This window comes from Cygnus atratus, chromosome 19 (assembly GCF_013377495.2).
Source record: "Cygnus atratus isolate AKBS03 ecotype Queensland, Australia chromosome 19, CAtr_DNAZoo_HiC_assembly, whole genome shotgun sequence".
NCBI classification, from domain to species: Eukaryota; Metazoa; Chordata; class Aves; order Anseriformes; family Anatidae; genus Cygnus; species Cygnus atratus.
In genome coordinates, this window is record NC_066380.1 from 4,680,036 (window position 1) to 4,698,269 (window position 18,234).

Genomic DNA, 18,234 nt, shown 5'->3' on the forward strand with positions numbered 1-18,234 from the left:
TTAGTTGGAATTAGGACATGCTGTGATGTCTTGCAATTTCAGCATGCCTTAGTTTCCTCTCTGTAAAATAAGGTAACATGAACTCACAGGGGGCAGCAAGCCTCAATAACTTTGGTCAAAAAGTGTTATACAATCCCAAAGGAGCAGTATTTTGTGTCCTCCAGTCCCGACTAGAACTTTAAATCTGCATCTCCTGGTGTTCTGTGTATTTGATGTCAATGATAATATTGCATTAGCACAGTTTTTTAAATATAATTCTTGCATGATCATTAAATGATCCAGTGAGTCACTTCCTTGAACTGCGTATTATCCTGCACCTCCAGCAGTGCAGTTCAGATGCTGTTCAGCAGGTGTAACTTTATTCAGTAATTATAACTTTATAAAAAGTGAAAAAACACTAGCAATCCCTTGAGTTACTATTTCAGTAACATATTTCATTAGTATCTTCCTTTCTATCTCTGTTTTTAATATGATCTTTGCCAAATGTATTCTTTTTTATTCAGTATTCTCCCCTGCTCAGTCTTTGCTTTTTGCTCTGCTTGGCCAAAAAAAAAAAAAAAAAAAAAACAATCCTAACAACAACCCCAGAAAACCTACAACTTTTATTTTATTCAGTGACCTTATTCCAGTATGCAGCTTCTGTATTTTTTTTCTTTTTCTTTCTTGCTTCCTTTTTAAAATTTAACCTCGTGTCTTTTTGTTCTTCCTTCTTCTTAGTTTGCTGTGGGCTACTGCTAAAGGAAGCTGTTGCAGACAAGACAAAACTTGGAGAACTTGTTAAGCCTTACATTGACAATGGATACCCAGGTAGGGCACATTGTTGTCTCATTAAACTGTGGTTACAAATTTGTGGGAAAAGATAAATTGAGAGTGAATTTTTCTTGGTCAGATTGTAATATGAATTGCTTCAGAGTAATCTGGAAGTTGTTTAATTCCTTCAATTAGATGTGACTTATTTGCACTGTGTAACAGAATTTAGATTTTTAATCTCTTCAGTATCTTCAAATAGTTCACCGTTCCAGTGAAATTCAGTGGTTTTTGTACACATTCCAAAATTTCAATTCCATGGTTTTTATCTCTAAATCAAAACCAGAATTCTGATATAGACGTATAATTTTAAAATGTTTAAAACTGCTTTTTAAAGCACGGTATCATGTTTCATTTTTATTTCAATTCCAAGAGCTATATATTAAAGACTACCTGCTTTTATATAGAGATTTTGACTTGTAGAATGCTACTGTAGATTCATCCAGTTTCACACAAGCATTTTTAACTCAAAAATAAAGTTTTTGTGTAATTCTTTTCTATCAGCCTTTTTGGTTGTAGGAGGGGAGTACCACAAAGAAGTATATATCTATATATCTAAGTATATCTAAGTATACCTAAGTATATATCTATATATCTAAGTATATTTTGGTTTTGGATGGGCTCTGCAAGTGATTTCAGATAAATCATAAATACTGTAAGCACCTTAGGACAGCAACTTAAACTTGTTTGTTACTTGTTTTGCACAAAGATAGTTTTCTGTGGTGGATATTAAAAATCAAAAAAAAGATCTATAGTTCGAAAGGGTAAGTCAAATTTCAGTAGGGTTCAAGCATATTTATTTTGCCAAATTACAGTGGCCCGGAAGAGGAACTTTTAGTCCTGTTTCTAGCAACAGGCCACATGGTTACTAATGAGAAAAACAGAGGAAGATGATCTTGCTGAAAATTGAGAAATCTCAGTTAAGCTTCAGTATTAGTAGAATTTTGAGCAAATGCCCTGGACAAAGAGAAATCTTCATTGTCTTTTTATTTTTGGCAAGAAAAGCCATTTGGTGAGGTGAAAGGCTCAAAAGTCCCATTTTTTTTGCATGATAGCTTAATTCTGCAACTGAATTACATAGATCTGAAACATGAGCCTATAAAATTAACTGAGGTTCCCTCGATACCATACCAAGAGATTCAGTACTTTTCTAAGCATTTCAAAAAGACCTTTGGCAGCCTGCAGCTTTGGGTATTCTATCCCTCCGTCAAACCACAAGGTAATAAATTTTATCTCTAAACTTCATCTCTAGAGAATGATCGTAATTATTCTTAATACGGTAACTCAGCTAGTTCAATGCATTAATATTTTGTGGCAGCCACCATATTGCGGGACTAGGAACTGAAGTGGGGACTGTGGGAATGGAAAGCATGAATCTCTGCAGCCTGAAATAGAGGACCTGGGTCCTCTGTAACATAGGCAGAGTCATCAGTGGGTAATGGGCTGTGAGAACTGTCAGTTTCTTTTGCTCATGGCTGCCCTTTCTAGGTGAGAATTTCTGATTTAGAAATCTACTAACCAGCTCAGCTAACCAGAATGTCCATTTAGCTCAAAGGCAAGCAATCTTAGCCTTTGTTAATTGCGATGTATCCTAGGCCTTGGATATGGAAGTATGGAAATAAATATGGAAATATCTTCTGTATGCGTGTAGTCCAATTGATCTGAATGTGGCTACTTTTGTATGCATTCAAACTTGCATATAGAGCATCTTAAGCTCTGGACCCGTGCCTTTTTGATGGTATCCATTAACTTCAGAATCTTATGTGTACTGTGTAATTTCACTTTATTCTCATCCCTATGGAGTAGAGGACTGCCACTGTAAATATCTCCCTCTCTAGATTTCAGTTATGGTCGAAATGGGAGTTTGGATGATCTGCATATTCAAAGATAAGTCTTTTAAGAGCTTTCTTTGCTAAAATGCTCTGTATGTATTTTATGAAGTTCATCTTAACCATTGAAGTTCCTTGAAGGAGATATCAAAAGCATTCCCAGTAGAGTAAAATAATTGCACAGATTGTAATGTTTAGCCAGTTCTAAAAATATGCACATCCTTAGTCCAAGGGAGCTGCTTTTGTTTCAGGAAAATGAAATTGAAGTTGTAATTCCTTTCTTCCTCCAAATTAGAAGTTATTTCAGATTTAGATGAATTTTTTAATGTAACATGCAAGGATAAATCTGTATAGTGCTTTTGCATGTTAATGGGAGTCATAACTATATTTCTGTGCATTGTGCTAAAAAAAAGTCTCTCATCATTTTTGTTCTATGCACGTATATTTTATTTGGTGAGACATACTACAAAATTAATGGATAAATAAAAATAAATATTCTGTAACAATGCCAGAAATAATAAGTTCTGTCATTTTGCTAATCCTCTTCTCCCAGGAATAACAAAGAATGAATTTACTATAGTAAACACTAACAATTCACTAATACCCTCACAAGAGCCTTGAAGAAAATGAAAGAACATAGTGTACTGAGAAGGAAAGATGGGCAAAGAAACCTTACTGTAGAGTCACAGCCAGATTAATACAGAGGAAAGATTCTCGTGGTATTATTGACTTCATTCAGTTTCAAGAAAATCACATTTTAGTAATTAGTTTAGCCAATAACAGTAGTTCAGGACAAATACAGACTTTTGCAGTGTTATAACTGTGAAAGCAATTAGAACTCCAAAATTTTCATTGCTTTTCTAGTTATGTCCCAAGTAACCTTAGTACTTCCTTTGGGCAAGGAATCATGGAAGCGGTAGCATTGCAGAATACCCTTGAAACAAAGATAGACCACAAGAAATGTGGCGCTTAAATCATTGCTAGTCAAAAACAAACTAGTGCCATGAAATCTAGAGGCATGCCTCATATATTCTTAAAACGCTTGCTCTGGGGACTGATCTCAGCGTGGTTTCCTGTCCTGTGGACACAACTGATTGCGTACAATTAGTCATTCAAGATATGCCAACAGGGTATGTCGTGGTGTCATAAAAAGGCTCAAAAACTAGCTTATTCAGATCTAACTAATTGCTGAGTTATTGAGGCTGTGCACAGTCTATTCTGTTCTAGTTCTGGTTGACTAACTCGGATCTTTTCTTGTTTTCAGGATTCACAAACATTCTTTGTATTGTTTTCTTCCTGTACTGCTGCTTCATGTATAGTACATGTATTTCAAGAACAGCCCAGACAATTCTATTATTCACCCCAGAAGGCAACTCAGTGCATTCCCATTTTCTGTATTTTCTAGTGTTTGTTTTCTCATGAAGACCTTAGCTCTTGCTTTACAAAATTTCCCATTTTTAGTATGGTGATTTACTTTGCTTAATGAAGGTAGCACAGACGTTTTTGAGGCCATTAAATTTTTAATTCTCAGAACATCCTAGCCTACAGTTGGTGCTCACTAGATATTTTAAAATGTGTTCTCAGTTCAGCAACCCGACTGCTTTCTGTCTATCATAAACACAGATTTCTTCCTTAGACAACTGATCTGAAATGCACTGACTTTCCTTTAATATATTGTGGTTTTCACTGAATACTGGGCAATAATTGCTAAATATACTCTGGGCAGAAAATTACCAGCCCTGGAATCTGACGTCAGTTTTCTGGTCCCTAACTCCTGCTAGTTTAAATCTCGGTCAATAACGCTGAATTTAGCACATACCGTTTGCTTGGGCAGCCCAGGAAGACTAACATTTGGAGTAAGAGGCGACCTCAGTGACCTTTCCCAGGCAGTGACCCTTCCGCAGGCAGCAAGACAACTCACATAAATTAATTCACTCAGTCTGATTCCTACTGAAATGTGGTGAAAAGACTGTTCTGCAGACTGGTCCTCTCCTCCTAGTAATTCAGGACAAATACGGACAAATACTGCATGTGTGGATAGCCCAGACACAGGCCCCACTGGCTTGATGAGGACCTTTATGCAGGATTTGTGTATCTAGATTGCTGTAATTCTGAGGAAGGCTAGCCTGCATTCTGGACCGGTCTCATCTAGAACATGGGCACGTATTAATTTAATGTTCCATCTGCAGTGTCTACATTCACCTTGTTAAAGATGTCTGCCAGAATTTGATATCTGAGAAGAACAAAAAAACTGCAGAAAGCATACCTTTTTTGTTTGTTTGCTTGTTTGTTTTTAAAACGTCCCTGGTGCTTACCCCTTGAGATGCTTGCATTTTATTAATGAAAATAGAAGCAAAAGCGTTTTGGTGTCGGTCAGTTGAAAAGAAATTTGCATACCATTCTATCTGTTCAATTTTACGTGTCTTTGTGGTGAAATAGCATGGAGTGATCACTGCTAATTAATATATGTTTGCAAGGCTGCAATAAATGAAGCCAAGAAAAAATGAAATGACAGGAAAACAGCATGAAGTACAGGAAAAAAAAAAAAAAAAACAATCCCCGAACAGTAAGATTCTGCTTTTCAGCTGGGAAAACTGCTATTAGTTTGGGTAATGGGTTTTTTTCCCACCAAAATGAACATTCAGGTAGTAAAGAGAGCTGATTCATGGAAGACAGATAATGTTGCAGTGTTTGCAGCCTGTTAGAGCTGAACACACACAATCTGTGTTGTTTTTCCCCTTCCTTTTTCCATTTTTTAAGTAGTAATATCTGAAGCTGTCCCCAATGGCAGTCTTCATGTGGAGGGTAAAATCTGGAATTCCATAATTTCTACTATTTTCTAATAAAAACTATTACTGTACAAATGTAGATTTTCCCACTTATTTTAAATTGCAATGGTTTTAAAGGGGTGCTTTTTGGTGTAGCCTCTGAAAGTTGGGGTCCCCTGGTGATTGTGATCACAGTCTCACTGAAAGCACTTGTGGGTGTTTTTTTTGACATCAAATTAATATTCTCATCACTAAGTGTGAAGTAAAGATTTGACAATAGAGCAGCTTCCTCTTTGTTTAAAAACTTGCAAAGAGTCTCAGAGTTGAAAGGCTGAGTAAATCTTTATATCTGAGGAGGTAAGCTTAGTGTTATTTCTTGTTTTTAACAGCGCTGTACTGGCGAGCTGCAAGCTGTCTGAACATTGGAGAGAGACCCTTTGGGAGCTCCATTGGTTTTCAGCAAGTCTTTGCATGCAGTGTGTTTGTACTAGCTGAAGACAGCGCATGGCTCTCTAAATAATTTACAAGTTGATTAATAGACTCACATGGGTATAATTAGAAGAGGGAGAGACAGCAGCTACAGTAACGGGTACAGTGCTTGGGGGAACTAGAGACTTTATTTTTTTTAAAGAAACTTTCTAGGGTGCTGGGCGTTTGAAGATAAGTTGGGAAGAGCTCAGTGCCTCTTCTCTTTTGAAGTGGAAATAGGACAGTTTGAATCCGTCGAGTTTAATTTTTCACAAGCTTTAGGGGCCCTGCAGTGCAACTCCCTTTTTATTATTGAAAAAAACTCTCCATTTTTCTTTCATTTTTCACACACATGCACACACACACGTACGTATGCACACAGAGTCCAAACAGTAGCTAATAAACAAATTGATTTTCTACTTTATTTAAGTTAGTTTTATAATGATAGCAAATGTTCATCTATATATGCACCTCAATCACAAATATACTATGTAAAGTTGCAGACATATTTATGAATATACCATACTTTAATTTATGCATTTTTAAGAAACCTTCACCTCTGTTTGACAATGCTTTTGAAGTAGCTCCGTTTTTCAAGTCAAACTTTTGACTTTTCCTCTGGGACTGCTACAAAGGTTTTTTTCATGGAAAATAGGTAGCAGTCTTTTTTCCTGCTAGGAGAAAATTGGTGGTCAAGAGAACAAAATAAAATTTAAATATATATATTTTTTCTGCTTTAGGTGTCCACATTTTAATAAAAGATGCAAGGTCATAGAATAGAAAGTTTTACATGAAGGCATGTAGACAGTAAGTTGTCATCTTCTTTCCTGAATTTTACTTCTTTTTTCTAATGTGTTGAATCACTACAATATGATAAATTAGAGCCCCCCATTTCCTTTATTTGAAATTCTGGAATATATTTTCTTTACTCTGCACAACATGGAAACAATCAAAATTGCCACTGCTGGTTACCAGATATTCAGGGCTGCAGTGACACTGGGGAGACTCGGTCTACAAAGGTACCTTTAAAGACCATCCCATTTAAGATTAAAAAACAAACGCACACACAAAACAACTTGAATCCAGATCAGAAGATACAGTGTGTGCGATTTTAAGAGGCTAGTGAGGTGGTTTTTGTTTTTGAGCAATTTTGAGGATCACTCAGTCAGTGGATGATATGTATGGTCCTGCCTAGGTAAATTTTGCCAGTCTCCTGGTTGTGCAGCGTTGTTCACCATTGTTATTTGCACTGGAGTATCAACAGGCCAGTATTAGGCATCTTAATTCACATGGGCAGCGATGCTGGAGTCTGGGTTTGCAAGAGGGAGAAAAACAGTTTGTAGGTTACAAAGTACCATGCCCATGGTCCCCATTTTTTGCCACGGGGGAGCATGGTGCACCACCAAAGTGCCAAAAAGCCCTCGTGGGTTTGAGTGAAGCTGCAGCCCTTTTGTTTATTTTGATCTCTATTGCAGACAGTCATTTGGAAAAAACTTGGAAATGCTTTATTTCCCTCCCTGCTACTCTTCTTGCAGCACTAGCTCCTGAGCAAAAGGCTTTGATTCTGTTTGTTGTTTTTGTTGTTGTTGTTGTTTTTGTTTGGAGCTTGGGATGAGGAAATCACATGAGTTTTTGTGAGATAACTGGAAGGGAAAGCACATTGGCAGCATCCCTTTCTATGGTCTTCAGAGTTTAACATCAAATTCTGGCTTTGGCTCTAATTCACTGGGAGCCATCCATACAGAATCAGGCTCCTGTATGAAATGCTTTTTTATGACAAGCAATACATTTAACGGCTCTTGTATATCACTTTATATTTTTGAAACATTGCATACATTCATTGTTCTCTATGTAACTGTAAAGTGAGCCAGGGTGACGCTAGGTTTACTGTGCCCTGCTAATTTGTTTGGGTTAGGGGGCTGAATGTCCCTTTAATGTGGATGGTAGGCACTGGGGGAAGCAGCAAGGGGAGATGCAGGACTGTGACGGATCTGGAGTGCCTGCTGGTACCAGGCATCACTGATAAAGGACAACAAACCCCGTAACGTCCTTTCTTCTCATCACATGGTGAGTCAGTATCTGGTATAGAAAGCCAAGATGTTTTTTCACCAAGGTTGTCAGACTGAATTTCTTCTTTTTTTGAATATTATCAATGTAAAAAGGGTTTTTATAAGCCAAATTCTGTCCTGTCACAAGCCCTGTACTCTTTAGTTACACTGAACTAGTTTAAAAATAAGGAAGAAATAGGGATCTTTGATGATGGAAATGATACATTACCTGGGTCAGAACTGTGCTTGCCGTCTGGTGTTTAGCTGTATTCTCTCTGCAGAAGCAGAAGGACTAAAAGCTAGTAGTGAAAATATATGCTTTGCTGCTACTTTTAGAAACTTTCAGGTTAGAAACATACCTGTGAGGTAATTCAGAGTAGCTTTTGTTTTGCAGGTGGGTAAACTGAGGCAGAAGACCTAATTCAGGTCAAGCCTTCCTGCAATCAATGAGCGAGCGTGGATGGGAACCCAGGTGTGTGGATCCTGACCTTAGTGTCAGCCCACTAGATCATCCTGTGCCTCCCAGATAGCCGGGGTCATTAGGCAAATACACAGAGGTGCTGAAAACCTTGCAAGGACTATTTTTAGAGGGGAAAATGCTTTTATTATTATTTATTTATATATATATATATATATAGTATGCTGGATACCAAGTTTGGACTGAATTTCTATTGCTACACTGAAGATGCCACTAACAGGTAAAACAGTGCAGGGGGCTGGATTCTTACCTCGTCACTAAATGGGATCAGACGTAGATTCCTGAATCTCTGCTTTGATAACTGTGAGAAAGAATGATGCGCTCCTTTCACTTCAACATCCATTTCCGAAGGTCTTAATTTATCGTGGATCGTTTGATTGATGCTTTGGGATCATACATACCTGCTTTAGAAATGTTGTTGGCACTTCTTAATACAGCTAATTTTTATTTTAAATGACAACAAACATGGGGGGGGGGGAAGAGGCTTTAGTATATTAGAAGAGACAGAAATGTCTAAAATGTGGACGTGAGACATTTTATCATCGTTATCATCGTTATTTTACTGTATTAAAATAATTATTCCAGTTCTTAGGGGAAATCAGCGGTGCTGTACGTACAAGATGAGCAAGCGGCGACTATTTCCGTGCACGTTTTCCATCTGATGAGATTATTAAATACGCGTTACAGTGCTTTGCACATGCCACGCCGGTTCTTATTTGTTCCATCGCCTCTTTATGTGCCGGCACCGAGAGGAGAAGAAGAGAGGCGGCGGCGTGGAGCTCTGCGCCCGCGGGGGGGCTCCTGCGGTTTCCGCGAATAACCCAGACCGGGCCGCTTGGAAGCAGCTGCCGGGGCCCGGCCGGGCCGTGCCGGTGCCACCGTGCCCGGCAGGTGGCGGCACACAACCAGCGAGAGGCCGGGCCCAGCCGGCCGGGCTCAGGCGATTCCACCCCCCCGGCCGGGCCCAGGCGCTTCTGCCCCGGTCAGGCCCGGGCGCTACCCCGGGGCGAAGGCCGGCCTCTCGCCGCCAACACCCCTCGCTCTGGAGGGGCGTTGGGGTTGTCGTTAGTTGCAGGAGTCGGAATTTGCTCCGAAATAAAAAATAATAATGATGAAAAGCCCGTTTTCAGGCGTCTGGTGCACTGGCAGGATTCAGTTAAAATATTGGTCAGGCTTACACGATGGTGAATCGCTGCGAAATCATTTTCAAACGCGTTAGAAATAAATTGAGGCAATCTGAGGACCATAACGTAGGCAAGAAAACAGAATACTTCTCTGAAAGACCCAAATAAAGTGAGCCAATGTAAATAAAGCAGAGTTCATAGAGCAATAAAATAACCAAATCGCATGCTTTGCTAATTTTAGGATTGACAGGACAACCCAGGAAAGTAGCCTTTGGCAGTAGGTTATACTCAGGGCAAGATGTTAACTGTCAAGTACTGGGATAAAGCCTCAGGCATCTGAATTAGCAGTGAAAGTCTTCAGACCTAGCTTAAAAAAAATCTGCAAGAGAAGTGTAAAGGGTGAACGGACAATATTGTCTAAAAGACCTTAAACTTTTTATAGCGCAAAGCTGACAATTTATGCCTGCAAATGCATTTATGCTGTACTTAGAAAGAAGGGTTTATAACATTGGAGAAGTGAGTCAATACCCATCAAAAGTCTGTTTTAAAGGGAAGTGTATGGAGGAGGAATCAATTTAAATATGATAATTGTATAGCTTGGAGCACTGACAGCATTGAAGCTATTGGAGAACAGTGCCCTGTAATCTCTCAAGTACTGTTTTTGCCTTTCAGACTGTGCCTTTAATGTTCCGTTACTTTTGTCTTGAGCAGATGGTATGATTTTGTCAACTGATTGCCTGATAGGGTTTTCTATTAGTCGTGCAGATCTATGGGTTGGGCAAGAGCTAATAGGCCACACTCCCATGAGTTCATGAGGAAGTACTTTTCATGAGAAGTACCTTTTACTTGTGAAAAGCTTTGAAGCTCTGGGAAGTAAATTTATTTTTAAATGGTCTGCTGGAAGGTGCTGACAGTCATGGAGACAGAAAATCTCTAGGTGTCTACGCAGCAGTTCCAGCACGAGCAGCAGTACTTTATGCTTCTGTTCCCTGTGTCCTGCCTGATCTTACCCTTGAATTGATTAGATCACTATGTAAGTCCACAGCTGCTAATTCAGCTGTGTAGCCTAGCCTATTAACGTGGCCAAGACAGGCTGGAAAATAAAGGAAATATGTTGTGTGGTACTGACATTAGGCAAGAACGTATGCATGAATGAATTGCCTTTCTATATGAAGTTGGTTGTGGCCCAGTTCTGCCCTGTATACTGAGGCTCACCATGAACTTGGTCCACAGCTACATACAGTGCTCTCAGCGTTGGGTATCGTTGTAGCTCAGCTGCTTTGCAGAATTACTTCTGAGGGTGGATTTTACTCCTGTATCTGGATTTTGCTTCTTAATAGAGATGTGCTGCCACATTTCCTAGTCTGGATATCTCTTTGTAGCAAATTGTAATTTTTACAAGAAACTTATCTTTGGACTGCTCTAATGATAAAGTAAAACCTCTCTAGAGCTTCATTCCCCCAACTTTCAGAGTTGGAAACTCACAGAAGCTTATGTTGAAAAGGAATTGATTATTCAAAGCTCTTGTGCTTCATAATCTACTTAAAACATGTAGATTGACTGCCTCATCAGAAAAGCTGTAAATTTTACTTTGCTATATAGTCCTCTGGGTCATGTGCTAAAGGCCAGGAGACCTATGGCTAGTTACTTACAGATTGTGTGTCACTCCAATTATAGGTTATTAATTTCCCTTGCATTCCAGAGACAGTTCCACATGAGTGAAAAGGAATACCATACTGCAGAGTTCTTCATTACCTACTCTGTCTATACCACAGCAAAATACAAATAATACTGATTTCTTTCTTTCCTTTTCCCTCTTATTTTTTTTTCTGGTCTGTGGAAGATGTTTTACAGTTTTAATGCAGCTGTTTTAAGCGTGACTGTTCCTGTTCAAGGGCAGCTGATGTACTTTGTAATGCCATTGAACAGCCAACAAGCTATGTTCCCCTATTGTGTTGAAGTGATAGGTATGTTCGCTAATCAAGAGGAGAGCAGAGCTTGCTGTCTGACTTGTTTATGTTTTATTTCTCACTATCAAGCTTTAGAGGGAGGCACAGAAAATATGTAAGCATCTATATTATTCAGTGATGTATATACATACATGAACGTACAAACAATCTGAAGTGTACTGCTGATACCTTCTAGTCAGTCATCACTGAAATTAGCAAGATATCAGGGTTACCACGTATCCCCAGTACTACTCAAAAGAACCAACAACCTGATGTGGTGTTAGCTAAATTGTTAATTAATTGTTACATCATCTTGCTAGATTTTTTTCCTCTTCTGGTTGCTTCAGTTTTTTTCAGAAACAGTCACCAAACTGGAAGATTTTGTTCCTCTGGCATCACAGAAGACTAATGGGAAGTGATCAGATGAAGAGATGCTGCCTATTTTCCATAATAATTACTTTTTAATTTCTTGTAGACTGGTATTTCTCCTTGCTGTATGCAGATTGGAAGCAATTTAACTCCTGGAACTAGAGAATCTCCAAAGATGGAGAGCGTGGTGTATCCACTTATTTTTCTGTGCCATTCCTGGGGCTTAAGTGCTTGCCCGGGTTCCCTGTTTATCTGACAGGGAACGTCAGCTCTGGCAGAATCCTGCTTTAGTGCAATTTTACGCGTGGGTTTGTAGGTCTCATTCATCTCCCTTGGAGAGGTGGCTATAAGCATTTTGAAAATGTTTTAAAAATCACATAATATGGCATCTTTGTAAATCCGTACTAATGATTCCAATAGGAATCTTGATAAAACAACACACATCAAGATAGGAAGTTTAGTGTTACAGCCAGAAATTCATGAGTACCAGGAAAATTCCGCCAGTCTTTGTAAGGAATACATTTTGGGGAAAGAGCAAGTGAGATTTTTTATTTTTTTTCCTACTGGCATGTCTTGGTTTAGTATTAGTTCTTGTAACCTGGAGGCTGGGGAGAAGAACTGACCTGTAAAGAGCTTGGTAATTCTCTTCTTATCCCCAGTATGCCTGCCTGCAGCTCAGGTCTCATATAACCAGATAGGAAACATCTGTCTAATAATGTTTCTGCCTGCTGCTAATTTTATGAATCCTATTTTTAATGGAATGCCTAGTTTTGCATTGCCATTTTAATCTCTGTCAAGTGACTGGTAACGATTTTATTCAATTCCCTTCTTTTAGCAGATGGAGAACAGTACTTTCCTTAACTTGGGTTTGATTATTATTTTTTAATAACGTGAAGCGGGTATCCTCAATTAATACACTAATCTGTTTTCTAATTAATTCCCTGTGGTTTTCCTCTGTTTTTGCTGGTACATTGAGTTCTGAGTGCAATTCTGTAAACTCAGTAATTTGATTACTTGAAGGTGAGGAAATGAATTTCACTATAGAGGCATAAGTCTTGAGGAAATGTTAAATTTCAGGAAGCAAATGGATTCTATTATTGTGGTTTAAAACCTGCTTGTATCCAGGGTATAAATGTGCACTGACAATAATATACTCTACTAAAATACAGGCGCATTCCTGTCAGCTAGTCCTAAAGCGAATTGCATTGTTAGGAATCTGACGCATACACTCTCCTACAAGAACTTGTATTTTTGTATGCAGATGCAATGACAGGGTGAGTATCAAAACATCAACATCCTGTGATGTGGATTTATGTAGCATTTTTTACTGCTTGTTTCCAGGAGAGGCAACAGTGTATTAGACATACTGTACAAATAAAGAGAAGGGGCTCTCGTTGCTTCTTGCAAATTGTTTTGGCTGCTTCTTTGGGAAGTAGCTTGAGGTGATTTTGCTGACCTTTCTTCAGTTATTTGACAGGAAACCCAACCCATTGCAAGATCTTTGGAAAATATATAGTCACTCTTGTTGAACCAGATTGTTTAATTCTCCTATTAAAAAAAATAATATTAAGAGAGAGATGTAAATTTAAGTATCTTGGTAAAAATATTTTTACTTCATGAAGACTATAGTGGAAAATATGCAGGATACTTCCTCACTACTGTGTCTGATTAAATACAATTTTAAAGCTGCATAGTAATTGTAAGCCTGATCAGAATCTTGCTGGTGTTACTCTCCGGTCCTAAAGATAAATAATAATAGAGGAAAGAGAACTTTTATCTCTAAAATTATGGAGTCATCAGTGTAGTAATTACAGTAGTTGAAATACATTTTAGAAATTTGTTTTCAGTTATAAAAGCTTCAAGCCTTTGGGCAAAATAGAGAAATATCACTTCTAGCCTGCTATGGCAGAACCATTATGATCTCCTAAGTTAAATACAGAGTGCTACAGACATTTTTTTCCCCTGTTTTAGGATTTCTTTTACACATCTCAGGTCATTATTTTTGCATTTTTATAAGATTATGTCACACGCTTCATTGTGACATCAGCTGAGGATGGCTGAGAGAAAAAGTACATTGCAAAACTATGGGAGCATCTGTTTTTAGCAAATACTTTACTGTAGTCCTACAGTTCCTTATGATTTTGGGGTTTCAATGATAACACAGTAAATAGGCACAGTCAGCAGTAACTCCTCTTTCCAAAATCTGTCACGTGTAAACATGTTTGTATTTTTTTGTCTTTTAGTTCATGTAGCAGTCTAACCAGAAAAAGGTAGTGTGTAACCTCCTTAATTTCAGTCTCAGCATACAAAATAAACATCATCTTTTTAATCCTTTGCAGTCCCAGACAACATTGTTATGAAGATCCTGGCAGATCGCCTAAATGCACTAGACTGCATGACCAACGGTTGGGTGCTTCGTGGCTTCCCAAGAGACATAGAGCAGGGAGAAGAGCTGCAAAAAGCACATATTATTCCAAACAGGTAAGATACATATTTAGCATGTTACATGTATGACAAGTCTGTGGAAAGACACAGATCTTTGCTGACATTATATAGGCCACTGCATCTTATTTGTTTATTCCTTACATATCTAGAAAAGGGCTCTCATCCCTGGAGAGTGGGAAATAGAGCACTGGCCTTACAAATCCACCAGGTGACCAAATTGTAAAAGAGAGAAGTTTGTTCTTCAGGTTGTTTGTCTGAGTTACCTCTAAAGGCAAGCCATAAGAAACGGATTAAAGTTTGGATTATATCAGAAGGTGTATTTTATTTGCAGCAGGAAGGGGATCTACTTCTTCTTACTTTAGCATTGGCATAATATCATGGAAATATATTAGCACTGCGAGGAGCTCATTATGAGACTTTTTGGTTTTGTGAAATAATTAAAAACAACATGAGAATTATATTTTATTTGAGCTATAATGAAATGTTCGGAAATGTAATATAAGAGAAATGAGCATCAAAAGAGAGCTGTTATGACATCCAGGCAAATAAAATGGGGTTACTCTTCACAGCTAGTCCAAAGGTGGTGAGCATTTGAAATGTTGGCCTGCTCATCAAAATTGAGAGGCTTTTCCATTCCCCTCCAGGAGTTCTTGGTTTAGTCCATACCACTGGCAGACATAACATCCACTCCAAAGCTGTGCATTGAAATTTATGGTCTTTACGCTTCCAAAATGCTTGTCCTTAGAAGTGTTTAAGTTGGCAAAGGTACTCTTCCTGTGTCTTCTCTGTGGCTGCCTTCAACTTGCCCCCCACTCCCTCAGGCTGCCTGTAGAGGGTACAGTTTACAGTGGAAAGATGTGAAAGGGTAAGGTTGAGTTGTAAAGAGAAAAGAGGAGAGTGAAAAGGGAAGGAGCTAGCAGTTACGATATCAAGGCTTGAAAATTAAATTATGTGAAAACAGCAGTAGCCTTATTTATTGAAAGTAATTTAAAGTACATCCTAAATAAGAGTCTACCTCATGAAAAAAGGGAGAAGAAATTTTGACAGTTATGCTAGGTTCAGTTAAATAACATTTCCCATGGATTATTCTTCATATGCACTTAAGAGGGAGGTGCTGAGTCCCTAAACAAGTATCTGAGTACATGAGATCACTGTGAATACTCATGTGTGCTCCTTTGTAGGATCGAGACCTCATCAAGTGAGGAAGAACAACTTGTTATAAGATCCTCCATGTAGAAATTTTGCACTCATCCGTTTGCTCAGCTTCCATTTTCTTTAAAGAGCTATGCACATTCATATCTGAGTTAAGAATTTGGTCCCCTCTATTTTACATAGGGGTTGAAGTAGGGGACAAAAACAGACATCATGCTACCTGATTGATTTTGGAGCTGTTATTTTCCATGCAGCTGAAGTAGTAGGTGTATAAGGGAGAGAGGGTGATTATAAACAAAAGGACATATTGCAGCATAGGATAGCGGGGCAGTAATTCAGTTGCAGTTGTGATGCTAGTTATAAAACACTATCTGCAGAGGTAGTGTTTCTGACATCAGGAGAAAACCCTGATAGAATTATAGCCTTGAAATCAATCTGGGAATAGGATGCAGAAATCTATAAATCAGACATAGAACAATCTACAAAGTCTCATTTTTAGGAGGACTCTGTTGATGAAATTAGATTAAAATAAATTTACATATATATCAAGTTTATTATTAAAATCTAGTCACATCAGTAAACAAAATTATTTGTGAAAGAGTATGTTACTCTGTGTTTTGAACTCAAAGTAGACCTCTTTGGCTGATCAGAACACAGAGTTATTGTCTGGTTGTCAAGTCATAAATCTATTCCTTAGAGCTAATAAATGGTTAGTGTTCAAATACTATGTTTTATCTGACTCCCACCTCATAAAGCTAGTACACATAATACTAAATTATACAGCATTGAGCAGGATCAGTCTCCTGACTCCTCCATCTTATGAAAAGAAAAACAAACCTAGTAATTGATGATAGAAAAGAAGGAAAATAAAGTTATTTGAAAACAAACAAAATGGGCTATAAAGTTTGTTAAAATGTAATAATAAAAAAACTCATACAGCATCAGCCACTGCATCCAAAGAACTGCCCTGGAACAAAAAGGAAAATAATTCATTTTCCAGTGAAAAAGTAAGGTATAATGTTTTCTTTAAATTAGAATTTGCTGAAGAGCAAAGGCTTACTTACAGAAGGGTGCAGAAAAAACCTGCCTTGTATCAGACAAAACCTGTCTACCAAAGAACTCTTCCTATACTGAGAGGAGAGCCATGTATTGCTTTCTATGTTCCTCCCCATGAAGCAGTTATCGCTTAAGTGGACAGGATCCTAATCGTATTGAACTGTGGCAGCCTTTAGGGCAAATAAGAAGCTGAATCTATTAGTGGTCTCTCAGCTACCTAGTGAAAGAACGTCATTAACCACTTAGTGCCTACGGTAAGTGGGAATCCAAATACAATTACAGGTTGGCATCTGAAGCTCAGAACTTGCAAAGGACTGAATTCAGTTCCTCATCCAAATGAGTGTAAATAGATATTTTAGCTTTTTTTCCATAGTTAATGCTTAAGCAACAAGCATTATATATATATAACAAGAAATATATAGCATAGTGCTGGATAGTTCTAATGTGCAGAAACCTCTTAGTATTTTGCAAAATCTTTCTTGTCTCCTGTTCTCTCCCAAACATGGTTAAAATCAGATTTAGCAGCAACAGTGTCATCTGTTGTATATCTCTCGTCATTAGCTTCAGCTGGTTCATGACCAGCTGTCTGCTGGTTCCAGGCCAGTTTAAGGCAATCAGCAGTTTACAGATTCCCTGAGCCAGAGGGTCATCTGGACAACTATGTCTAATAGCCCATTTTCCTTGACTTTATAGTCCCTTTTCCACACATTATACTTTTGGCCCCAACCAAATCATATAGAAAGGAGTTTTACTTTTTAATTGGGTGTCATATGAAAACACTGTGGTTTTGGGGGGTTCCTTTCTTCTATTATGAGAAACATTTATAAGCATTCCCTGTTCATCCTCTCGTAACACTCCTGATTTTATATCCTGTTGTATATTCTGGTTCAGCCGTCTCTTTCCTATGCAAAGAATCTTGATGTGTTTATCCTTTCCTTTCTTGGAAGTCATTTCACTCATCTGATTATGCTGTCTTGCTGTTCTGTATCTTTTCTAGTTATTCTAGCTGTTTCTTTTCTACGATGTGACAACCAGAGCTTCACTCAGTTTTCAGGGTAGCACTGCATGCTGGATGTACGTACAGTAGCACAAATATTTTTATTTATATCTTTATTTTGATCTCCATTAATATCTGCTATTATTAGATGGTACTGTGATAGATTTTGGAGGAATGTCTTGCGTGTGTAGATTACAGCAACTACACAGAGTCCCTTTCATTGAAACGATATTGGAAAACTCAGTGAGAAAGAGCCTAAGGACCCTTTAACTCAAGATCTTTGTAATTAAAATTATAGCGCAGTTTGTGTTAGAGTTCTCTTCAAGCTGATAAAACCACTCCATCCATCTGTTCCAATGGGGTCTACTGCTAAGGGTGTTCTGGGATTCCCAGTTCCTCTGCTACATCACTTGCATTGTTTTTTCCATCTGTTCTGAATCCAGGGTCGATTGTTATATCTCGGTATTGATTAATTGTATTACAATAGTACCTACAAACTTCAAACAGTCTCCCTGTGTTAGGCAAATAACGCTGTCAGTCCCCATCTCAGCAAACACAAAAGAAATATGGCCAACAACACACTAAATCGACAACATTCAGGAGGGGAGGGATGAGCTTGAGGGTTGACCTAGTGGTACAACAAAATAAGTGTATAATATATTTCAAATACCCATTTTGCCAATGCTAAAGCTTTTTCTTTCCCAGTAGAGAAAATAAACAGCAGTAGCTTCTCCAATACAAGTT

At 38.2% G+C, this 18,234-nt stretch overlaps 1 protein-coding gene across 3 annotated transcripts in view; it reads left to right on the forward strand.

The window, feature by feature from the left end:
- AK8 (adenylate kinase 8) overlaps positions 1 to 18,234 on the forward strand; it is a 69,426-nt gene that overhangs the window by 27,101 nt on the left and 24,091 nt on the right. For all 3 annotated transcript variants that reach the window (XM_035554919.2, XM_035554918.2, XM_035554917.2), the window contains 2 exons: positions 718 to 807; positions 14,180 to 14,321. In XM_035554919.2, coding sequence (XP_035410812.2) covers positions 718 to 807; positions 14,180 to 14,321 — 232 coding nt within the window. The remainder of the gene's footprint in view (positions 1 to 717; positions 808 to 14,179; positions 14,322 to 18,234) is intronic.